This window comes from Durio zibethinus, chromosome 15 (assembly GCF_047325235.1).
Source record: "Durio zibethinus cultivar Kanyao isolate XHJ-2024 chromosome 15, ASM4732523v1, whole genome shotgun sequence".
NCBI lineage: Eukaryota > Viridiplantae > Streptophyta > Magnoliopsida > Malvales > Malvaceae > Durio > Durio zibethinus.
In genome coordinates, this window is record NC_143176.1 from 16,915,932 (window position 1) to 16,942,572 (window position 26,641).

Consider the following 26,641-nt stretch of genomic DNA (forward strand, 5'->3'; position numbering starts at 1 on the left):
ATATGTATGTGTGTGTGCGTGTGTGTTTTGGAAATGAAATGAGAAGTCGTCACAAAGATGTTCCATTGTCTGGTCTGATTGTCGTCCAATTGAAGTTGGCAAACATGATGTTACTTCTAAATGGAAATATGATACTGACAGTAACATTTTCTTCATCGAAAATCGTTACGCGCTTCATGACTCAATCCAGCTATTTGTGCCAGCTTTTTGCTTCCTGTAAATCAACTTCTGACATCGACTCAATCCGGCTGCTTGTGCCAGCTTTTCGCTTCCAGAAAATCAACTTCTGGTATCGTTCTGAGTTAATTAGCCAACGCATTTTTTTTAATAATGCAGGTAAGCAATATTTCCACATTTTATCTACAAAATATATTTTCCTTGAACAATTTTAAAATGGTATTTTTTTTCTTTACTTAAATATTAAACTCTTTCCTTTGATATAGCATCAAATAAACAAAACATATATAAATTTTTTAACCTCACTTATAAAATTAAAAAATTACTAACTCATTTTGTTTTACCAAAACAAAAATTGAAAAAAGATGCAGAGCAGTGCTTCACGTACCCACTTGCCAAGTCAAGGCAAATTTGTTACCATACTAAGCTATCATAATTTCCTTCTAGAAACTAATGGACATTAAATTATCAAATTCCGCCATCAGTTTGGTCATTAAACTTTGAATATCTTAGAATAATTATTTTTTTTTCTTTGGCTAAAATACGTACAGTTGACAAATCCTATGATCTCTGTATGTATGGACAAGGATTTTTGTCCAAATGTATCTCATAAATTTATTTTACTTCAAATTATGCCTTGCCACATGAGACTGGACTACATATAATTACTGAATAATGAACATCAGGGCATAATCAGAAACTATGCCTGCAATGGTACTAATGAACGGCGACTTCGACTGCAACTACCATCTCAAACACTAAGCTTGGGGTGGAAATCCGAGCTTATGAATGGTGCTGTAAATTCATCTAGACATGCCATCCTGATTCGTTCAGGTGTTGCAGGATTGTCAAGCGGAAACCACTCCGTATGTCCTGTTTCTGCTCTAGCAGCTATAATGGCATCTTTGATGGCAAAAAGAACTGCTGAAGCCAGAAAAAATGGAGGCTCACCAACAGCTTTAGATGAATGAATGGCTTTTACATTTGGATGACCCTGTCCCATCATCACATAAAAACATATAAACAAAAATTTCACTTAATTTATCTAGAATTGGATGAAGAACTACATCTGAAATCATATAATAAGTAGCAAAGCACTAATTTCAGCTGGAAATGGAATGAGAAATGCCCATCCAACTAACCTAAATAAAACAACAATACTCCTCAGTAAGGACATCGATCAACTTGTTAGACGATTTTAGGGGAACATGGAAGTATTACTAAATGTTGGAACAGAATCATATTATTTTCTCCTTGGCTACTCCTTAATGTTCTATCCTACTTCGAACATCATTGACAGCTATCCAGATCCAACCGGTCATATTCTGTGTCCCACGCTGAGAAAACATTAATTCCTCCTCTCTCCCATCAACCTTTACATTTTGTCTATGATGTTTACGATTATATTAAATCATCTATGTAATTTTTTATTATTTTATTATCCATATATTATCTAAAAGATAATAAATTTTCTTAAACAAACATGTATTTTGCATCCACAACATTGCTCTTAACAATCTCTAAATTTTTGTGTAAAAAGGAAAATTACCATGCTGTATATAGTTAAACACAGACAACTCTCACTAGTTCTATCATTCCTTTAAACCATTTCTGTGATGACTGGCATCCTTAAAAGAGTAACTTCTCTTACCTCAACTAATTGCCAATTTTACCTTAACAGTCCCACAACAATTTAAATTCATCATATACTTGCTCTCTTCTCTGATATCTTACTTCTACTATATGACTATATATCGCAGTAACGATAAGCAACTTACATCACAAGATTAGAGAAAGAATGAAGAGGTTTAGGGAAGGAACAAAATGAACCATAATACCATACCAGTTCATATTGACATATCCAGTTCATATTGACATATACAGGCAGGGTGACTACTTTAGAAGCTGCTAGTAGCAGCATTACCTTCAATAGAGAAACACTGAACTTAAACGGGATATCGTTTAGAGAAGGAATTTTGTAACTTCCAGGCCCACATGTATACAAGCAGCCAGGTCGAATCCATTTATGAGCTGCATCTCCCCACTTAAGTTCTTCCAAGGCAACCCAACCCAGACCTTGGATAAATGCTCCTTCAACCTGCAATACAAATTTGTTTAACATATAAAAAACATTAGCTTGTCAATAAGAAAAAGATAGAGACTGGAAATAACCTGTAAATTAAACAAACACTGATGCCCCAAGCAGACTATTCCATTTTTCTTTTCTTACTTTGGTTACGGATTTCATGCTACCAGCTACTATTTGTTTTAGATATTATTATCCTAGAACACTTTTTTTTTTGGGGGGGGAACACACCTAGAAAACCATGTTTTAGTTAACCTGATTCAGGAGAAACAACATTACTAATTTTCTAATAATGAGAAGCACTATTATCATTGATTCTAAGTTCTATCCATCCCTAAATCACTATTTCTTCTCTTTATACATGTATAAATACAATCATATATACATATATGTATGTATTATATTACTTTTTGAAAATAATTTGTAATATATGACATGAACATTCAGAATCTCTGAACAATTAGATATAGAAGAAAAAGCTCGAGTGATGCTCATATTATAGTTCTTTTCCTGCATTTATCAAGGTGAATAAATATTACAACTTGAAAAGTACAATTAAGTTCAAATTATCAGTCTAACTAAAAAGAGATGGGAATACACCTGGCCAACATCAATTGCTGGATTGAGAGAATATCCCAGATCCATGAAAATATTAGCTGTTCTTGTGTGGAAATCTCCAGTCAATGTGTCAATTTCAACTTCAGCAAATGCAGCCCCATAGGTAAAATAATTGAATGGCTTTCCTTTACCGATGCTCCAATCAAAGCCAATATCAGGCGTAATATAAAATCCATGGGCAGAAAGGTCTATTCGCTCCAAGTAACAGGCAGTGGCCAGCTAGGTACAATTAAATGAAAAACAAAACAATATTGTCACAAGCAATGCTCATAACTGCAGAGGAACCTATCATATTCTTTTAAATATAAAGAACCTAAGTGATGAACAGAGGAAAGTTATCAATCCGTGCAACGGAAAATGTGGCAGTCTTTATAAATTTATTTAAATTAGACATAAGTAACCTGTGCTGTGGTTAGCTCTAAAGTGAAGTACATTAGCGGTTTTTATAAAAAGATCAAACATTTCCCTTTAGCCCAATTTCCTTTCTAGAAATTCACCACCTCAAAATATTGACTTGCATTTCTTTACTAAATAACCAAGTCATCCAACCTCCACTAAGCTCAATTAAATAAACTTTAATTAACTGAAAATAGCATAAATCCCAATACTCCCAACCCTAAAACATAGAAAGTAAACAATAATATACAGAATTACAGAAAATAATACCTCCGCAAAAGAACTAAAATTGCGTTGAGAAGCAATAGGCTCCATCCGTGCCTTTATCTGCTTGCATGCATCCAAAACCGCAGCTGCATACATATCAGAACTAGCAGAAGCTGCCGTTGGAGAAGCATTAGGAACCTGACCAGCAGAAGACAGATGCAATAAGATATATTGGACAATAGTTTATCTCAAAAAGGCTATCAAACATTTACAAGATAGATGACTAACATAAACAGAATCTAACATCATCTAATGATGACCGAACACAATTCTTAACTGAAACAGACATCTTTTATGTATTCCCTGAAGTGATAAAGCAAGCTTTAATTTGCTAGATTAATTTGTAACCCACATCTTAATATATCATTTCATGTTTCAACTATAAAACTGATGACGAAAATATATCTGGCAGTCGATAATGCTGCAAGGACTTAATAATCTATTGGACTGGATCAACAGAAAAATACCCTGAAATGTTTCAAGCAGGGGAAACTAGAAAAATCTCGCTTCACATTGGAGTGCAATTAAAATTTTATCATCAATTTCTAGGTGACACCATTGACCTCTCTTAAAATATATCTGCAATTCTGACTGCCACCAAGACATAATAAGTAGGCATGCTATATAATTGCATTAGATTCAGTCTTAGTAACTTCTTATTACATGGTTCTCTAATCGTCTTGCTGAGGCCAAGGAACCATGAAAGGCTACCACATAGATTAAAAAGTTTGTGAAGACCAGACAGTGATAATAAGGCAATTTTTCCACCAAATGTCTAGCAAATGGTAAAATTTTCAGAAAATCACCACAGGAAAAGAAGCACCACATTCCAATCTTAGCTTACTACCTTGTCAGTACTTGTCTCTGATATAAAGACAGAACTGAGAGAGATATTGAATGCAGACGCAGCAACTTGAGCAACTTTTGTATGTAAACCTTGCCCCATCTCAACGCCACCATGGGTAACTAAAACAGTTCCATCAGTGTAGACATTAACAAGAGCTCCTGCCTACAGTGATTAAGAATATATTTAAGCAATCAAAATTCTGATCATTGAGATAACAACATGATTCTGAAAGAAATAAATAGTGATAAGAGAAAACTATAATACTTTACATAGCAAACAAATATCTTTTCTCTCATATATTATGTAAATATATAGCTTTTCCCTATTTTGTATATCATTTTCAATTTAAACAGCAAACTATTCTCATCTTGCCAGCAATGGAAATACATGCATGAGTACATCAAAAGAGATGGGAGAAAGATTAAGTCGTACATTGTACATTTACCATATCACTGAAATATCTAAAGTTGAAATCAGGAATTCAGGATACCCAATCATATTTCCATGATATTGCAAGTCTTTAAATTCTACCATTCCATGTAAAATTGAGCAACAACTCAAGAAATTATCAGCAAGAAATAAGAAACTTTGAATTGTTGCAGTGCATATAAAATTCTATTTCCTAGCTACATGTATTAAAGTGGTCAAGAAAATCCCAAGTCATTTAAATTTCAGATAACTTGGGTACATAAATATAACAAGGGCCTTCACCTATTGCCAATTGATGCTTATCCTAAAATTTAATGTGTAGAAAAATAGGAAACTGAGAGTGACTGATTCTTGGGATAATCCATAGCAGCAGTGTTTGAAAGTTAACAAAGTCATTTATCAGCTTGAAGTACTATAAAACCAAAAATTTCATGATTGAAGCATGATTCTGAATAAAGAGAAAGCTAGGAGAAAAGGGGGAGGGGGTGAGAATTATGATGAATCAGGTAGCAGCAGATCCACTCATGATTCATATAACAGGGACTCATACATTGTGCTGTCCAGCATGCATGAATCTATTAGAAGGATATGTGCTCAAGTTACCTGATTCATGAACTTAGTCGTAAAGGATATGCCGAATTTTGTTGGAATCATAGCAACACCACGCTTCTTCCACTGGTTGTGAAGATTAAATTCATTGACTTCTTCTCGAACCTTCAGAAAGTCACAAGCTGATTTCAGCTCATTCCACATCTGAGCCAGTGTACAATATTCCAGTCGTTGACCATAATGCAATATTGATCCTTCACCTTGAAAGTTAATCTCCTGATCCAATTTCCAATAATGAGCAATGACATCATTTTTTAACAAAAACTATTGGGAGCAACAAAGTAACATAAATGTAAAACTTACCCTAATCTCTTCTGGACTCTTTTTAAGTTCCAAAGCAATCCTTTGAATCCAATTCTCAGCTATAAGCATACCTTGAGGACCACCAAACCCACGGAAGGCAGTGTTACTTGGAAAATTAGTGAAACAAACACTTCCAAAAATTCTGACATGTGGTATCTCATAGACATTGTCTGAGTGAAACATAGCACGTTCAACTACAGCAAGAGACAGGTCCAGTGAATTTCCACCATTATTGTAGATTTGGAGATCCAAAGCCAGCACCTTTCCCTCATCTGTAAATCCGACCTAGATGACATAATTTTATTCTACTGTTATTGTATTCCATCATAAACATGCAAAAAAATGAATGCAACTTATGGAAGTCAGCTAAGTGAAAATTTGATGTTAGGAACAACTGGTAATATATTCAAAGATGCTTAGGCCATAAGGCTTTTTCCTTCCTTTTCTTTTCACCATTAAAAGATATGAACACAAACCAAAAAATAGAAAAATAAATAAATATACCAAACTAATACAATATTGATGTGTTTCCATAGATTGACCCAACAAGTTAATCCACTTAGAGGTCAGTACCTTGTACTTTCCAAGAAAGCTATGGCGCTGCCCCGTTGTCATCATATCTATATCTCTATCTAGTGTTAATTTCACTGGCCTATTCATCAGATAAGATGCGACAGCAGCAGCAGCAGCAAGGAAAGCTGATCTAGTCTCCTTTCCACCAAATCCACCACCAATCCGTTTAGTTTTACAAACTACTTTTGACATTGGAAGACCAAGAACATGAGAAACATATTTCTGGTGCTTCTGAGGGGCCTGCATATAAATTATGATAAAACTACATCATCCCCTCAAAAATAATAAATAGATAAAAATAGAAGACATAAGATAAAGTACATATTCCATAGAGACGCTTGACCAAGCATCCTACTAAATTTTCAGACTATGAACTATAACATTTGTACAGTGAATTTGTTGAATATAGGTATAGAAAGGGCCAATATTAGCAAACATATATTCATTTAATGAACAACGATATTGTCAAAGTAAAATATAATACACATTGGAAAACCAAATAAGACAAGCACATCAAATGGGAAACAATTACAAGCTTGATATCTAGCCAAAACACACTTAAAATTTAGGACCTGTAACTGCTAAACAGACACACCAAATATTTACATAACCTGAAGTTAGGATGCGCAAAAAATTAACTCTGAATTAGAATATCTTCCAAAGATCAACTACAGTATTATGGCATTTAGTGAAAGCATGGATCTGAAATATCAAAGTTTTTTCGAAACTCAGAAAGGCTTCTGATGTCACAAGCATTCCTAGATTCTATTGTTTTACACCTTGAATTTGGTGGCCAAAATCATTTTTGAGGAGAATTGGTGGTTTTACGAGTCAGTTGAACCAAAATCACTGGGTCAACAAATGCTGAGCAAAAGGTAATGATCACCGATCGACAATATCCATGCATATAGATTGATGTTAAGTCATGTATAATTGATGCATTGGTTCATAATTTACTATGGCCTAACTACAGTAAATTGGTATATGTTAAGTCATTTGTGAACTTTTCACCTATTTTTCATCCACATTTCCACTACTGTCCTCCACACTTCCAGCTGATACAATTCCCAGTATTTTAATGAAAAATTCAATAGCAGCATATTTCCAATAATTTGAATTGGTAACTATCAGAATGGCAGATTGAATTTTATACACAATTTGAGTCGAGAAAGAAAATCCTTGAGTTTATCATATTTTATCTAATTCAATCAAACCAGGGCTGATGAACAAAAGAAATATATGTAATTAACTTCTAAGTTTAGGTATTCTTACTTGAGTGGATGAAATCATATGAACTTCATTGCCACCGTCCATTGTCCAAACTAAGCTGCTCTGGGGCTCCAAGTAGAAGTGTTCCTGACCACCCACTTGAACTTTTCCCTCTATGATCATGTCACATTGATCAGATTGGAAACAGAGTTCAACATCCCCTTTTCTCAGAATCTTTTCTGAGTTGGGATGAAAACTTTTTGCACTGACTGCATCCTCTATTGACAAGATTGCAGGGAGCTCTTCGTACTCCACATGAACTTTTGCTGCTCCTAGTTTTGCATTTTCATGAGTGTCAGCCACAACAACTCCTATAACCTGTATAAATTATACAAGCAGTTTCATTGCAATGTGTTTACATAACATATCAAGGAATTCATTTGGCTCTCCCTGCATTTGAGATAAGTTGATTATTGGACTTTAGCTAAAAAAGTTATATCAAGATTCCACCAGTAATTGCATGGATGTCACATCTTCTGATGTACCTCTAGTAATGAAAGGTTGAAGTTTGGTTTCAATTCCTTTCTCAAGCACAGAAGAAACCCTCTCTGCTCTCTCAAGTTTTTCCAAGGACTGCCACTAAGAATTGTTTAACAATGTATATATATGTGTGCATGTGTGTGTGCGTGTGCGTGTGTGTGCTAGGATTCAAATAGCGGTTTAATAGCGGAATAGCGGCCGCAAAATTGCGGTAGCGCCACCACCCACCACCACTATTAGACGAAATACGGTTGAGAAATTCATTCACAGTTAAAACGGTGCGTAACGGCCACAAAATAACAGTGTAACGGGGAATAATGGCAATAACGGACTGTTATTGCAACTATTCCGTTTTCCTACTCACAGATCAACAGTTCAAGAAAAAAACAAAATTTCAACACTGCAGAATAAAGCAATAAGCCTGCAAAAGTAAAAGCAAAAGCAAAAGCAAAAAATAAAACTCAAAATCTCAGGTCCTCAACATCAAAATCAATCTAAAAACAAGTTAGAAAACAAACAAATTATTTATCAACCATTCAATCAGTACTTCGGCACCCGAATTCAAATCAACATCAAGTTTTCAATCAACATTCAAGATCAAATAAAGTAAGAAAAGAAAGTTAAATTACCTTTTTCTTGTTGCAAAATTTTTGTAAAATGATGTCTGTTGTGAGAGTTTGAGAGAGACGAACGAGGTATTCTGTAAGTACTAGGCAAGTGATAGTGATGGAGAGATGCAAGAGAAAATGAGATATTAAAAAAAAAAAGAGAGAAGATGAAGATTCTCGAAGGCCAAGCTCCAGAAGCACGAAAAAGGTGAACAGAAGATAAAAACCTGGGTTCCTGGGTGGGTTTGCTGGGATTAGACAAATTATGGGATATTGGGGCACGTGGGTGGATGGGGGATTGGGTGGGGTGGGATAGAGTGGGGGGTGGGGCCGTTGGGGCAGGGTTGGGGGGGGTGGGAGGGATGAATTTTTTATTTAATTTTGTAATTAATTTTTGAAATTTTTTTTGCTAAAATTTAATTAGAGGTTTTGAAAATTTATAATTAAAAAAAATTAAGAGATTAATAATTTAATATAAGATATATAGAGATTTTAGATGAAAAATTTTGATAAATTTTTCAATATAAATTAGATGAAAAATAATTAAAATTAAATATTATATTTTAATTTTATTATATATTAATTTATGATTTTGTATTTGAAATTTACTAATTTTTTTTGTTGTTTTGGTATTTATGTTATTGTCAATTTTTTTGATATTAGATTAATTTTTATTATTTTTGTGTAATTATTAAAAATTTTATTTATTATATAATTATTGAAAATAATTGTGATAAAAAAATTTATATCAATTAGTGTATCAAAAAGATTAAGTTACTTAATTTAACATTTTATGATCTATTACTTTTCTTAAGATTAAAAACTAAAAATTAAATAAATTTAAAATTATTATATTTTTAAGTTTGTAATTTTATTAAATATAGATGCTTGGTATTTAACATATTATATTTTGTTAATATTTGATTTGTCTAGAATTAATATTGAATATGAACTTGACCAAGAAAAATTTTGTGGATAAATCAAATATGAATACTTTATTATAATCTAAATAAAATTGTGAATAATTTTTTTAGAAAATAAAAAACATAGTGTCATAAACTATTTTTAAAACCATTGAATAAGAGTTTTTATAACTTTAATTATAATTATTATATTTTATAATAAATTATGCAAAAAAAAAAATCACGACCCCAATGATCACAGTGACCGCAATGATCTCTGTTATATCCGAAAACGCTACAAACACAACGCGACCAAAACGTGACAATGATCGCTATTTAAATCCCTGTGTGTGTGCATGTGCATGAGCATATATATTTATTTATATATATATATATATATATTGTATCCAACAAGCGTTTTACCTGCCCCACACAAGTGACAAATTCTGAAGCAAATAGCTCCTCATCCAAGACAACTGGTCCAATTTTATTACTACCAGGAACATCCTTGGCAAAGAAGCTGCCGGCAAATCCAGGTGAAGACTTGGCACCCGAATCATCTATGGATAATATTCGTGCATGAGGCTTTTTGCTCAAAACTAATGCTGCATGCAAACCATTAGGAGGCATCGCTGTGTCGTCAGTATATTCTGCCTCCCCAGTAACCTGGAGTACAGGATACCATGAACAATGTCAAGACTATAATCTTGGAGACAAATCTTGGAGACAAAACTCAAAGAAAGAATAAGCATCAAAAGCACTTAATACATTTTAACAATTGAAGACCAAGTTGGGAGATGTGTAACAGTGGGAAAGAATCAGTTGAGGACTAATGATGAGTCCAAGTGGCCAGAGTACAAAAACAAAGAGCAAAGAAAACAAACAAAAACTTGAAATAGTAAGTGATTATGTAAGCTCTTAATGTATAACAAGAAAAAGTTTTCATTCACATGCGTTTAAGCATGCAAGCATTAACGGCAGAGATACACGTGACCAGCAGCAAAACATCAGAAACAAGCATAACTTTAAAAGCACTTAATTTTGAACTCTCCACTTAAAACTGATTTAAAATATCTTTGAAATCACAAAACCAGTACTACGGAGTACAGCTTTGTGAATTTACATACCTGAAGCTTGGACGATAGATGAACCTCTGGTAAACCTACAGATGTTCCATGTTTCTTGATATCATAGTCCTGACTTGCAACTAGTGGTGGTCGGTGAAATGACTTTATAGCTGACAAATGTGATGATGATAAGCTCTCCTTAATAGATTTCTTTCCCTCAATTTGATGTGAAACCCAAAGGAAAAATTTAAAGAAGAAGCTAAGGGTCAAAGATTTTCGAAACTCCACCATCCCACCAGGAGCATCTTCCTTGAGCTCAATATCAGCTCGTAACACATTCAAAGCACCCTGTAGCACATGCTGATTCCATTTCTTTCCAATTAAAAATTCTTTTGTTTTAATTGCACCTAAAGAGCGAGGTGCTACCCCACCATAAGCGACTGATGCATCTGAAACAACCCACTCTTCACCTATTTCCTCCAAACAGACCCGCATTCCAGCATTGACAATGGCAATATCATCATCTCTTCTATGTGCCTGCTTAAATTCTTCGACATACTCGAAGGGCCTAGTCCAAGGTAAGAAAATTGACAATAATATTTCATCAGCCACCAAATCCACTTTTCGGTAGTCAAGGAAGAAATTTTCTGCCAGAGTAGTTCTAATATTCCCACTGAAATTAATGATTTGAAACTTTGCTCTTGCAGCCATCCAGAGAGGGTTCAAGTCTGAAATTGGACTAGCCGTACATACATTTCCTCCAACAGATGCAACATTTTTTATTTGAGTCCCAGCAAACCACTTCAACTGTTCAATGAAGGCTTTGCATGCAGATGTTTCATGAGCAGGACGTTGAGTGACAACCTCTCTAAATAAATTCAAGAGTTCAGTCAGTCTTACTGCAGCACCTATCTCTATCCCATCTTCCTTAACATTTAACATGTTGAGTTCAGGAACATGTGAAACAGAGATCAAAACTTTATACTGCATTTTCTTCAACCTCATCTCAATACCAACCTCAGTATTACCTATCAACAATTTCGCATTTGGGTATTTCTCCTTCAACTCAAGCACATGTTTAACCGTTAAGGGGCGATGCCATTTAAGCCCTCCCAATCCACTCAAATTTAAAGGAGTTAATTTCCTTAGTAGCAGCTCAGGAGGAAAAATAAGTTCTTTATCTGTATATGTGCTTCCATCTATCTCACTGTAAGAGATAGGTTTATAACTAGCACTACAAATAATTTGGCCATTGGTGTCTATATCATTTACAGTTTTCGATCCACATGAACAGGGCTTACCCGTTGAAGGACAAACAAACTCATCTTCCTGAAGGCTAAGTGAAGATATATCTGCATATAGCACATCACTGGTTTTGGCAAAAACTCGAAATGCATCAACAATTGGTCTGTAACCAGTGCAACGACATAAGTTTCCAGCAAGAGATTCTTCAATTTGCTCTTCTGTAGGAGGTGTTTGACTTGACCGCAACAATGCATACAGTGACATGATAAATCCAGGAGTACAAAATCCACATTGGGAGCCATGAGAACGTGCCAATGATTCCTGCAGAAAAATATGAAAGCCATAAAATATCATGAACACATATAAGGAACAACAACACATAGGAGATGAAAGATGGGAAAAGAATATTAGGAAGCAAAGAGTCAATTTTAAGAGGGAAAAAGAATAAAATAGCTGAACATTTTTTTCTTATTATTGTTGGTTTTTAGAGCATATGTCATTAAGTTCATATCATTTGAACCAAACATACATTCATTCTTCTTATTTATCCCATGAGCTCAACAATATTTTTGTATCATGTCCAAGTTTTAGGAAAAACTGAAATTTAGAAGCATCATGGTCTTGTACTACACCCAATTAGACACCCAATGAGATAGTAAGATTCAAGCTTTATAAATAGCTTATGTATATTGATTTTATGCAACCAGCAATCTTAATTTCAAAAGAAAAGTTCGAGTCACACTCTGAAGAATAATACAGTGTACACCCAAGACAACAGATGAATACGAAATATACTCTCACATTGGTCACAAGCAATCAAAATATCCATTCACTCTGAAAATATAATCTAGGAGCCAATAAAAACAAAAAAGAGTTCCTCAAAGATTTAAGCCAATGGTATACATTAAAAATAACCAAGGAACAATCAAGAGCAAGACCACAGAAGAAGAAACATATGTTACTTGTATTGGATGCAAGCCACGTTTGTGGTTCCCAACTCCTTCCACTGTAATAACATGCATTCCTTCTACTGAATAAAGAGGAGCCAAACATGCATTGACAGCATAATGCCTGAAATAAGTTTTCAAAACATTTATCTATTCAGATTTTGAGATGGTGGAAAGCATTTAATTTATAGGACCATCAAAATATGGAAGAAAGAAGGCAAATAGAAACTCACACGCATTTCCTCAGTTTTCTATCATAATGAGAAATCATCACAGTGCAAGCCCCGCAACCACCTTCACCGCAGCCAAGCTTTGTTCCTGTCAATCCAACACCTTTACCAGCAAAAAGAGCCCACATTAGTTTTTTGCTACTCTACTACTAGGTTATAACACTCGAAGAAAAACACATAAGAAAGAAGAGTAGTGATTAAAAAAATGCAATAAGATAAACCAGAAACTCATAACTGATGTTGAAAGAAGATATCTTTAACATTCTACTCAAGAATTGAGTCCTTGCATGCATTAAATGTTCAATTAAACAGAAAAAGAAAATGAGGAAACCAAATATAAGTGTTTGCCACCAAATAACTTCAGCTTCATGTTGAATCTGGGGATAATGCGAAATTAGGCAAAAAGAAACTTGATGACCTCAACAGAAAGTAACAAGCTCAGCTAACCAATAATTTCTGAAAGCACCTTACATAAAGCCAGCAGTAACCCCTAACAAAAGTTATATCTCAGATGATAAGCTTCAACAAAGAGAAAGAATTATGTAATTTTTAAAATGGATTCCTTAATTAATTTAAGGTTCAAAAGATAAACTCTTTTTAACAATTCGACTAAAAGAACCAAACCTAACATTAGAAATGTGCAAAAGTTAAAATTTAAAAATGAAGAACCGTATAGTTTCAGTTAGAAATATGAATTTCCGCTGATTATCACACCATAACTATGTAGGGGTCCGAACCAAAAGCCCAATTTCATCTAAGAATTGAACCATCCATAATACCTCTGTTATAGCCAAAGCCATGGCTCTATGCTCTACTTCTATGTTAAACCTAGCAACTATTTGCTACTTCTTGCTTTTCCAAGACACCAAATTACTCCCAAGGAAGATAGCATAACCAACGTAGACTTTTTATTTATGGGAGAGCCTGCCCAATCTACATTTGCATAGGCTCAAATACCCCCATCACTAGTAGAACTGTAGACTATCCCCTTTCTAGGATTTCTCAACAAATATCAGAGAATACGCATAGCTGCTCTTCAGGGAGTATCTCTGAGATCTACCACGAATTGACTAACTACACTCGTTGGAAAAGATATATCAGGTCTCGTCATGGTCAGGTAATTCAGTTTTCCAACTAGTCTCCTATAAGGTGTAAGATCATCAAGTAAAGTGCCATCTTCTAGAGAAATCTTGATACCTAGACCAATCAATGTGTCACTTGACTTGGCATGGAAGAAGCCTGCATCTTTCAAATTATGTAGCACATATTTCGTCTAAGATATAAAGATTCCCTTTTTACACCTTACCACTTCAATGCCAAAAAAATATTTCAATTGACCAAGATCCTTTATCTCAAACTGGGACTTAAGATATATCTTACGTCTATCAATCCCTACACTATCACTGCCAGTGATGATAATTATCTACATACACTCCTAACAATATAAGATTAACACTCATAGATATATAAAATATTGAATGATCCTTCTCACTTTACTGCATGTCATACTGAACAAGAGCTGTACTAAATTTGCCAAACCACACACGTGGAGATTGCTTTAGGCCATACAGAGATCTACGCAAATGGCACACCTTCCCAAACCCCCGCTAAGCAACAAACCTCGATGGTTGCTCTATATATACCTCAACCAAGTCATCATGTAGAAAAACATTCGTCACATCCAACTAATGCAATGTCCATCTATGTGTAGCATCAAAACTATTGTCATCTTTGCCACTAATGAAAAGGTATCAAAATAATCTACTCCATATGTCTATGCATATCCCTTTGCTACTAGCCTTACGTTCAATGTAGCCAATGAACCATCAGGATTCAATTTTATGGTGTAAACCTACTTGCACCCAATAGCTTGCTTCCCTTCTGGCAAAGAAACCAAGTCCCATGTATGATTAGCCTTTAGGGCCATCATCTCATCCTTCAGAGCCTTACACCATCCTAAATCTTCAAAAGCATCATGAAGAATACATGGCACAATAATAACATCAATTGAGACAATACAGGTATGAAGTTGAGCAAAAAGTCCTTTGCACGAGGACGTGTATAAAGGAAAATTTATGCAAGTTCGCGTACCTTTCCTTAGAGCAATCAATACATCCTCAGCTATAGTGTCTCAAGGTGGATCCATCGACAGATAGACTATCTCGATATGGGAAGTTTCCGCAGGCAAATCTATGCAAGTCCTTCTAGTGTACGTACAACCAAATCGAGTATTGAGGCATGCCTCAAAAGGAGATGCATTGACCGGTGTACTATGTATTTGATACATGAGAAAATCTTCTTCTAATATGATAGCTGATGGATGAGACTGTAGTACTAAAGGAAAAGGAACCGATTCACGAAATGCGACATCTGCCAAAATAATAAAGCAACCCGGGTCTGGAGAGTAGCATCGATACCTTTTCTAGACATGTGAATAACCTAGGAAGATACACTTAAGGGAACATGGGTCTAATATAGTACGACCCGGACAAATGTCACGAACAAAACATGCACACCCAAACACCTTGAGGGAGATTGGAAATAAGGGATGATCAAGACACAATACTTGAAAAAGAACTTTCCCTTCAAGGATCGAGGACGATAAACGATTTATAAGATAGTATGCTATGAGGACAGCTTCACTCCATAACACCTTAGGGACCTTAATTTGAAACAAAAAAGCTCTAGCCATTTCCAACAAATGACAATTCTTCCTTTTAGCAACCTCATTTTGTTGTGGGGTATCTGTAGACAAGGACTGATAAAAAATACCTTTTGCATTTAGATATTGAATAAACTCAATAGAAAAATACTCTCCCCCATTATAACTTCATAAAATTTTTATAGACTTACTGAATTGATTCTCTATTTCTGCATGAAAGATAGTGAAGGCAGAGAATAATTCCAAGCGGCCAAACTTGTGAATAATCATCAACAAATGTCACAAAGTATCTATAACCAAATTTCGATATAATAGTGTAAGCACCCTTACGTCAAAATGAATCACAACAAAAAGAAACTTTTCTCTTTTATTAAATCAAGGTTGATAGGACACTCTATGTAGTTTCGCAGACTTGCATGATTCACAATCAAAACTAAAAGGCGATAAATGGGAATACATAGCTTGTAAAGTTGACATGGATGGTTGACCAAAACAACAATAAGACTCATAAGCTAATGACAATTTTCCTAAGTATGCCATTAATACAAACTATATCTTCTGTATGTCATCAAGCACATAAGACTTCCTTCGATCCTTCCCTTACCAATAGTTTGCTTCGTCAACAAATCCTAAAAAACACAATAAGTGGGAAAGGAGACAATACAATTCAAATTCCTTGTAATTTGACTAATTGAAAATAAGTTAAAAGGAGAAGGGACATGCAGCACAGAATGTAAAGGTAACATAGATACAGGCTGAGCCTTACCACTTCTCACAATATCTATAAAGTTTCCATTAGCAACCAAAACAGACCGTTTCCCTTGTTAAGCATCCAACTTAAAACCAATTGGCAACAAATGGAAGAGACCAACCTGAATATAAGACTATAGGAAATTGGATATTTATTAGATATGGGATAATCCACTTTAACAGGCCCCCATCACTTGTAGGCAGAGATGGAATAAGCCTATCACGTGACAAATTTGAAAAAGGCAACAAAAGAAAATCCTAGCTCTGATACCATGTTAAGCATTCAACTTAAAACCAATTGGCAGTAAGTGAAGGGACCCACCTAAATATAAAAACTACAGGCAATTGGATATTTATTAGATGTGAGATAACCCATTTTAACATCCCATCATATAAGTATATGAATAAAGAGTGCTTATAATACCCATCATATGATCCGAAGCTCCTAAATCAATCACCAAGTCCTAGAGGGGGTAGCCAAACATGCAGTAGATTTATCTCATATAAAAATTGTTGTCAAAGAAGAAATAGAAGTTTGATTCCAAAGCACCTGAATAAGCCTATCATACTCATCCTGGGATAACTTCTCTTGTTGCTGGGGCTGAAGCGCAACATCAGTCACATATGCTGCTTGTGGGTCAGAACTGCCCCGAAGATGCAGACAAACATTCCGTAAATGTCCCTGCTGTCCACAATGATAGCAGGACCATGGATCTCCCCCACCACCGTCACGTCCTCTAACTCATCCACCACATCCTGCACGTGGTGTTCGCCTTTCACACTATGGGGCCACAAATACTCCTTATCTTCCCATGGAGAATCATGTTGGGTGACCCTACTCATGCATTTACAAGCATCTAGTAAAGAAAGTGGATCTCTGCCTGCTAACATTTGAGTACTAGCACTGACGTACTCCTTCCTCAATCCTACGAAAAAAAACACTACAACCAGAGTCTCTCATTGCTCATGATTTGTCTTCAAATCAGTAGACAATGGCATGAGTTCACTAAACTCGTCATACCTCTTTGAATGCAACAAAATATTCCCTCAAACTCTTATCAAACTGCTCCATTCTAGTCCATGCTCTAGTAACACCTAAGATCTTCTGCCAATTCTTAGAATTTGCATAAACAATTTTTAAAGCATCCTAAAATTCCTTACTTGTGAGGTATTGATTGAACATCACCTTCACTCATCATTCCATCAAGTTGAACAATTGTCCAAGTACTAAATTCTCCTCTTGCTCCCACTTGCATACTCCGAGCTTTCCTTTGCTGACGGTTCACTTGTCAGAAACCGAGCCTTTCCAAGACATCGCAACGTCAGCAACATAATCTTGCCCCATGAAAAGTACTTGGAGCCATCAGGTTTCTCATCCAACAACCGTGAGCCTGTGATAATCTCCTAAGTTATTACATTCGATGCATTTGTCTCTTCCTTAGCCATGGCCATAGAACCTTCCTCTTCAAGAACACAACTGATAATCCTTCAATCGGGGAGCACAACCCCTAATCAACAACTTGGAACTCTACCTCTACTTCTATAGCCATGTTCTACACCAAGAAGATCCTGCCTCCCTTAATCTATCATTCACGAAGAGGTCACAACTCCTTGTCGCCTTTGAGAATAAGGAGGTGGCCCCCTTTCAACTAATGAGGGACTACTGAAGAGGAAGGAAAGGCTTTAAATACAGAGCTTTAGGGCTGCGAGATCAAAGTTTGTAGTAACAAAGGCTTGGGGCATGACGTAAGGGCTATCGCAGAGGGATTTGTGGGGCGGCAGCGACTAGGGTTGCGCTACTGGCCTAATACGATGTTAAAATTAAGACTTTAGAGAACAACTTGCTAATCCCTTGAATTAGCCTTTCATTATATAGAAAAAACTAAGGAAAGAGAATCAATTACAAATTACACATTAATGCTCCCAATTAATCCCTCCTAAAGTGTCTCCCACGAAATATTCCCATAATATTCCAACTCACTCACATACTCTAACAGTTTCAAATTAAAGAACCATTAAAAGTCAGAAAACTCTCCGCTGAAAGAAAACAGAATATCTATTAGAAGGTAATTTGCAATTCGTAGATAATATTGGAAGCTTCTGATAGAGCATAACAGAAGCAGAACAACTAGGAAAGTTAGGATTAACTTGAGTTATTGAGTTGGTTTACTTATTTGTTAAGTGAAATGATTAGAACTCAATTTGGTTTGGCGCTCTTAGGTGCATCCAGTAAACTTGAACATAAGTTGGCAATTAAAGTGTTTAGTAATGACAGCTTAAAAGTCCTATAAATAAGTGTCTAACGTATCATGTTATTCTGGAATGAAATATTTCCCCTGCAACCCAAAAAATTTTGGTATCAGAGAAGGGTTGCAGGAAAACAATGGTCGTTACTCAAGGTAACATCAGAGAGAATGTGCTCCAAGTTGTGAACAGGATTGATGGAGAAAGCTCCCAAAGAAAGCAGAAGAATAACAAGCAACTAGAAGTAGCAACAACATGAAAAAGAGAGCTAGAGCAAAACCAGGAAAGTATTGCAGAAAAGAAAGACACAAAGCAGACCATGAAACCAGAGAAAGCTTCTGGACTTCAAGAGACAGAAGACTTGACAGAAATAAAAATTTTCAACATAAAGGAAAAGATGAACAAATGGAAGAGAAATGTCCACCATGAGGGATTTGCAACAGAACCAAATCACGAAGAGAAATATTACTGGCATAGTGGAAAACCACAAGGCTACAAATGTAAGAGATTTGGAACTTGCAAAGGGTTTGTCAGTTTAATGAATGTTATCATGCAAATATTGCAGAAGAAAAAGAAAGCAGTGAATTCTTATCTTGAAGACTGGAGAGACATGCTCTATAACACTAATGAAAAAATGAGTTGCAAATGAAGATTTTGGACAGAAAATGGTTCAAAGATGCAAGGAAAGTTTAGAGAGAAGTTGCTACATCAATACAAGATGTGCAAAGAACAAGCATAGCTGGTAAGAAATGCACCAAGAAAGGAAGACATGAAGAAGATTATTTTTGTGAGAAGTGCACCAAAAAGATTCTAATCAGCAAAAGGATTATTTGGTGGGATGTACACCAAAAAGAAAAAAAAATCATGCAGGTAATCTATGGTGAGATGTGCACCGAAAAAACAAAGAAGTCAAGAAGATTTCAATATCCCATCAGTGCACCAATGAAGAAAGAAAGATCAAGGAGAGAAGTCTTCCAAGAAGAAAAAAAATAAAGTAAGAAATACGAAAGAATTGATGCAGACAGAAATAGCAAATTAGGAGAGTGTGTTAGAAGATAATTTGCAATTCATGGAAAATATTAGAAGCTTTTGACGGAGCATAACAGAAGCAGAGCAACAAGGAAAGTTAGGATTAGCTTGACTTATCGAATTGGTTTACTTGTTTGTTAAATTAAAGAATTAGAAGTGAACTTGGTTTTGTACTCTTCGGCATATCCAGAAAACTTGAACAAAGCTGGCAATTAAAGTGTATGGAAATGACAGTTTAAAAGTCCTATAAATAAGTGTCTCATGTATTTTGGTTATTCTGGAATGAAACATTTCTCCTGCATCCCAACAATATCAACTTGGTGAATAACAAATGGAGCTCTAACATTAACTTCCCAATAAAATGCTTAATGAACCAAAATTGAAAGTATGTATAGCACAAACACTTCATTGACAAGTTGAAATGAAGGAAAAAGTCCACAAAAACAAAAGAAAAAAAAAAAAAAAAAAGCTCAACCAGATTCTTTTATAACTAATGATTCAAAGCATATTCTCATTTTAATCTCTCTCACTCACTCCATTTTTTAGGCAATCAAACATTTTTCATGAACCAAATCCAGATTTCAAGTGAAAAACAGAGAAAGACTGATTAATTAATTGGTGAAACCAAGCAGGCCTACCCTAAATGACCGAATCCATCAAATGAAGCAAGGTTGCTAATATTTTCATTCACTCCATGCTCTTGGAAACCAAAAACATTTCATAAACTTGATTCAAGGAACATCTAATTCTTATAAAAAAAAATGTTAGATTGATGAACTAAGCCCTACCCATCTTATGATTAACTCTGCTTTAGAATATGAGTCTAATCAGATTTAATTTATAACTTTCTGAACTTGAATTTTTTTATTTTCTATTTTCTTGGAAACTAACGATATATGATGAATTGAAACAAAGTTCAATATTTCTGATTCATCTGTTTGGGACACAAAAATTTCAAACTTACTTTCCATTTTCATTCCTTTTCTTACATTTCCTAGAAGGCTACACAAAGTGGAATGTTGCAATAAAGCAATCCAACACCAATCACAATACTAGAAAGATTGATGGATTCATTGATGAAGGCAAACCCAGAAAATATTAAGCTTAAATCAGTTCAACCCACCTCTCAAATAACTGAAAAGATCAATAATTGGAAAACACAAAAACCAAAAGTAGATTTGACCCCAAAAAATACCCGAACTTCAAGTAAGCTGAATTTGCAAGATTGAAAAAAGTTTTTCCGATCTTTTATCCTACAATACTTTCAGGAGAAACCAACAAAATCAAACAAAATTATAATTACCTCTGAGGTACTCCAGTAAAGTCAAGTGAGCTAAACCATCAGGCAACACTTTGCGGACTCCATTAACGTATAAAATAGCCTCCTTGGATTCCTCCACAGTCTCCTCCATTTCTTTTTCGTTCTTCAAAGACCCCATTTGATAAGGATTGTTAGCTTTGATTCTCCAAAGAAAACCCAGAAATAATATTAACCCAAGATCGAAAATAAAACTTGAAAAAAAAAATCAAATATTATTCGCCTTCAATTCTTTTGAAAGATTAAGGGTCAACACATAAAACTTTTTCAGACAGAATCGTGTTTCTATTAGATTCAAAAACCCAAAATTTTCGTACTTCTAGTACATCTTATGACGTCAACTGAAGACTTAAAAGATTATATATGTGAATCTTATCTTTACGCAATTGAAAATTTAAATTTTATTCGAACAAAAAAATAAATAAGTATCACATTATAAATATAGATAGAGATAAAAATAAAAATGATTTTAAATTTTTATTAAATATAAAAATAATAAAAATAAAGATTTATAATATAATATATGTTTTGTATCTATATTTTATATATATTTAATATATAAATTTTTATTAAATAATATAAATTATTATTTTAAATTAATTAAAATTAACATATTTTTATTAAAATATATTTTGATATTATTATAAAAAAATTATTTAAATATATAAATTAAAAATTAAAAATTAAAAAAAATTAATTGTTAGTTTTTGTTAAAAGTTATAGATATAAAAATTATTTATATTCATTAAATATTTATAAAAATAAAAATAAATTTAAATTTAAATTTAAAATATTCATTAATTATTAATAAAAAATATATAATTTAAAATTTTAAAAATAAAAATAAATAATATTTTATCTTATTAATACTTTATGCATTGACATCACTATAATGAGTTTTGTAATAACGTCATCACATGCGAAAGAACAGCTGAATGCAACAAATGAATACTTGGAAGATTCTCCATAAACTAATTAGTTGTGCAGTGACATTATCACGTGCGAGAGTAAAGCCGAATCGGCAAGGCGACTGGGGAAGTAAGTACCACTTGATTAGGATAATTATTTTAAGCAGCATTGGCAGTGGGCGGAATTATTATTATTATTATTGTTATTATTATTATTATTATTATTATTATAACAATATAAATAGATATATTAGAAAGAGAATAAATGAATAAAAACGTTTGATGAATTATTTGTAAATATATTTAATTTTTATTTATTTTTATTTATTTATTAAATTTAATAAATAACTTTAAATAATGTTTATAAAAATTTATTTAATTCATTTATATTTATGAATAAATACATATAAAATTTATTTTAAATTCATTTATTTAAAATTTAGTTATTGTTGGTTTATTATTTAGTAATAATAATAATAAAATTATATTTTTATCCTATATTTTAATTTTATTTTAGGGTTATTTATGTATGTTTAGAGTTTGTTTGTTTAAATTTATTTTATTATAGTTTGTTTATTATTTATAAAGATATCCATTAATAAACATATTCATTTAATATTCATGAACAAGTTTATTTTACTTAATTGAGCCAAATAAATCACACACAAATATCCTACCATTTAAATGAACCACGCTCAAATGAATAGAATATTTTTTTTTACCAACCATAATTGAGTTTGAATAACTCTAATATTAGTTGAAAGACTTGAATTAAATTAAAAAATGGTGAATTGGTTAATAATAAATTTTTTTGTAAATTCAATATCCAATAAGCACAAAGATCACAAATCGATTTTTCTAAACAAATAAACACAATAAATATGAGTACTAATAATCTTAAAAGTAATAGATTAAGATTGAGAATTAAATACCGAAATTTATAAAAGTTTGACTCTTCCTTTAGGTAACTATATTCTCTCATTGAGTCTCACTTGTCAAGGAGTTTAATTCACTATGTGTTGAAAGTTATAACCTAGCTCTTTAAAGTTCTATACAATTAACAACATAATCTCTTAAGGGTTATTATATCCCTTAAGCTCACAATCTCACAATATAAATTTTTAAAGTGTTTTGCAAACTCCAATAACCTCTCTAAGGTTGAGTGTTTACTAATTTTAAGTATAAATCAAGATTGAGAATAATATCAAGAGAAAATCAGATACAACAAGACTTTTTACACTTTTCTCACATTAAAATTCTCTTTAATGCTTAGAGAAGATGGTAGATAGATGCAATAAGTTTTCTTGGCTCTTAGTTGCTTCAAATATGGTGGGAGACCTTTATTTATATGTTAAGAATGGAAGATAACCGTTGGTTGCATTTTATTGTTTGAAGTCTCTGTAAAATTTCAAACAAAAATAGTTGTTGCAAGCTTTCTGGGCATGAAGGAATCGATTTCCTTTGAGGGGGGATCGATTGGATCAGTTAAAAATAAAATAATTTTATGCATAAAAATGCACAACCAATCAATTCATATCAAGAACCAATCGATCCCCTAGTCTAAGAGATTGATCCATTCTCAAAGTCTAGAGCAAAGTTTTCATTCTGTGTAAAAAATTAATCGATCATTTCATGAGGGGATCAATCATGTCTTTAAAATCTTTGAACCAATCGATCCATACAAGGAGGGGATCGATTAGTTTTCATGAAATCTGCATAAGAAAGCTTTCTAGACAAAAATCAATTGATCCCCTTAAGGGAGATCGATCCCTTTTTGTTAAATTATCCAATTCTATATTTAAACCATGTTAGATGAATTTTAACAAATTTCTAATTGGATTAAAAGCTATAAAAGTATTCAAATTAAGTTCAAATCATTTTAATTTAAGTTTAGCAAATTTTTGTTTTGTCATTTCAAAATGTTTTATTAATTCAAGGCTAACAATCTCCTCATTTTTTATATGATAAAATCAATAGTAAAAAAAATTTTACTTTAAAAACATTTTCCTTTTTTAAGAAAGCTCTTATTGAATTTAAGCAAGATCAACAAAATTAAATGGCCAATTTTTCATTATGAACATATAAAAAATATAAGGTAGAAGTCTCCCAAGCAATTAAAAATTTATCAACGAATAACATAATAATTTAGCAATAAATTATTGGTAGATCGGAGGTTGGCCACATCCATCAACTCTATATGCTCGAACGTTACGGGTGCTTGCGTATGCTAAATGCACTATAAGGTTAGGGTATGCGTCTTCCAACAGCAATTGCATTTGGGAGCATTAGTAGCATATGAGGTCCTAAAAATGGTATTAGAGCCAAGGTCATGGGTTCAAGTCCCAGTAGTATTACTAGGGAAAGATTATTGGCAGATTGGAGGTTGGCTATATCCATCAACTCCATGTGCTTGAATGTCATTGGCGTTTGTGTGTGCTGAATGTACTATAAGACTAAGGTATGTGTTTTTCTAATAGCCAATACTATAGCCAATGTAAGATCAATTTGCTTAATCAATTCAAGGTAATAATACGATAATAAACACATAGCCAATATCATTGAAACTCAATACTATAGCTCAACATAGTATCATAATATCAAGAATGACAATGACCACAATGGCATTACTACAGTAACACAATTAAGTACAATAAACTTAAAGTTCATGCTATTAAAGTTTAGGCCATAATATGTAAAGTACCAAAGTTGATACTACAATTAAAATGTCTTGAAGTAAGTTAAAAATTTAAAAACACAAAAGAAAGACATGTATTTAGGCCTGGCTCTAAAGATAGGTCAAGGTAAAGGAAGATAAGGAAGAAAATAATGAAAACACTACTCAATTTGCTTTTATGCAGTCTGGATATATCTAATATCAGTCCTAATTTGTTGAACTTATGAAACCATCTCATTTTGGGTTAATTTTATATTTTTCAATCTAGAGTTCATATCCCCAACCAATGAGTATAAACTATTCATCTAAGTCATAAGAATTTGCAAAACTCTTTCAGTATCAAATAATGGACTAGAAGAATCTTCTTACGGAATATCTTATGAAACTTCTTGTGAAATATCTTGAATCTCATACTCTTTTTCAAGTTCAATTCCAAGTTCACTTTTTTTAATCCATACTCTATCAATATTTTAAGTGTATCATATACTATGAAGTGTATGAACTCCAATAATACTAGCAAGATGAAACACAATATCTCTATTACTTTTAATATTAATACCCATCCTCCTAAGTAATTGCTAATGGTTATCCCATAAACCAAGATATAGTCCCTGTTTTGAACAACCTTCATCATATCATTAAAAATGTAGTGCACAAGATTAAGTTTCTCTTTATGTTTGATTTTATACATCTAGCAATAATCTTGTTTTGTAATAGTAGAGTATTAAGTTTCAAATGGTGCTAATACATGTGTGACTATAAGATGAAATAATCTATCATGCATATTTAACCTAGAAACCTGAGTTGGAGCAACCCTTAAATCATCATTTTTAAAAATATATTGAGCTAATCCAAGCATATTACATTTAGTGTTTATATCCCCATTATCTTCTAACATGAAAGTTTTAGCCAACAAGTTCTTGTCCACAACTATTTCTTTACCCATCACAAATTTTTTAAATTTATCAGTATAATACCTATTCCCATGTCCATCAACTTCAATATAGTTTGTATTATTATAAAATATCCTTACAAGATTCTTTAAGACAACGCCATCCAAACTAAAATAGTTCATCCACCCAAAATTCTCAAAAGCATATGAATATGAAAATTCAATAGATTGAAGAAAATTAAAATTATTTATCTTTCCTTGCTTGATTTCTCTATAAGCAAAATAAGTCTCATATCTTTCTTTTGCTGTAGGATTTTTAAAAATTTGGTTGAAAAAAGGCTTAATTAAAGAACTAGAGGCTTCCCTTGATGGATTTCTCCTTATGGCAAGAGGAGGTCTTATTTTAGGTGCCATGGAAACAATGAAATAGTGAAAATAAGTAAGCTTATGTGAAATTGATGAAAAATTTTTGTGAATGTAGGTGATAAGTAGTAGAATATATTAGTGAGAGACAAGAAAATTAAGTGAATGAAGTAGTTTCAATGGAAACATAAAATGGGATCAAATTCTTAGAGTGCGAAGCATGGGTGAAGATTTTAATGTAATTTGAAAGATTTTAAAGAAGATTTTACAATAAATCAAACAGAAATGAAGCAATTTGTAAAAGATTTTGGTTGAAAATAACCAATTTTAAGGGAAAATGAAGCATGATGACCTAACGTTTTAGGAAAAATATTTTGGGAAGAAGAAGAAAAGAAAAAAAAAGACTATAATTAGTCAAAAAGAAGAAGAGTCCATATTTTAAATGGTCAAAACAGTGCGCATAAGAGAATTGTTCATGACCAAATCAATTGAGTAGCAAAGAAGATCGGTTGGGTAAGAATTTGATGAACCTAGGCAAGCCATGGACCAATTGATCGAGTCCAAAAGGGATCGATTGGGTCCCAATGTTTCAAATTTAAATTTAGCTACTAGATAGAAAACTAATTGATCCATTCTAAGAGGGATCAACTGGTTCACCTATTAATTAAAACCATGTAACATAATTATTCAAATATGCATCATATAATTACATATATAATCATAAATAAGATTTTAAAAATATGTCAAG

At 33.2% G+C, this 26,641-nt stretch overlaps 1 protein-coding gene across 2 annotated transcripts; it reads right to left on the reverse strand.

The window, feature by feature from the left end:
- Positions 1-642: 642 nt before the first annotated feature.
- Positions 643-21,467, reverse strand: LOC111301841 (xanthine dehydrogenase 1-like). 2 transcript variants are annotated; one of them, XM_022897843.2, is made up of 14 exons: positions 21,042-21,467; positions 13,057-13,156; positions 12,839-12,947; positions 10,692-12,197; positions 9,988-10,230; positions 7,578-7,892; positions 6,306-6,545; positions 5,733-6,017; positions 5,424-5,645; positions 4,392-4,553; positions 3,548-3,682; positions 2,864-3,100; positions 2,102-2,275; positions 643-1,171 (listed from the first exon to the last, which is right to left on the reverse strand). In XM_022897843.2, exons 1-14 carry the CDS (start codon positions 21,175-21,177, stop codon positions 929-931), a joined length of 4,107 nt encoding a protein of 1,368 aa, XP_022753578.2. In that variant the 5' UTR covers positions 21,178-21,467; the 3' UTR covers positions 643-928. The 2 variants fall into 2 exon arrangements, with proteins under 2 accessions (XP_022753578.2, XP_022753581.2); XM_022897846.2 differs by lacking the exon at positions 6,306-6,545 and having other exon boundaries at positions 21,042-21,404.
- Between the last annotated feature and the right edge of the window lie 5,174 nt (positions 21,468-26,641).

Bases quoted from the DNA above. Each gene is read 5' to 3' on its own strand.
- LOC111301841 (XM_022897843.2), bottom strand. From the start codon at position 21,177: ATGGGGTCTTTGAAGAACGAAAAAGAAATGGAGGAGACTGTGGAGGAA. The intron at 6,546-7,577 runs GTAAGAATACCT...ATTTATATGCAG, and splicing joins ATATGATTTCATCCACTCAA to GCCCCTCAGAAGCACCAGAA. The intron at 4,554-5,423 runs GTAACTTGAGCA...TAATCACTGTAG, and splicing joins CGACTAAGTTCATGAATCAG to GCAGGAGCTCTTGTTAATGT.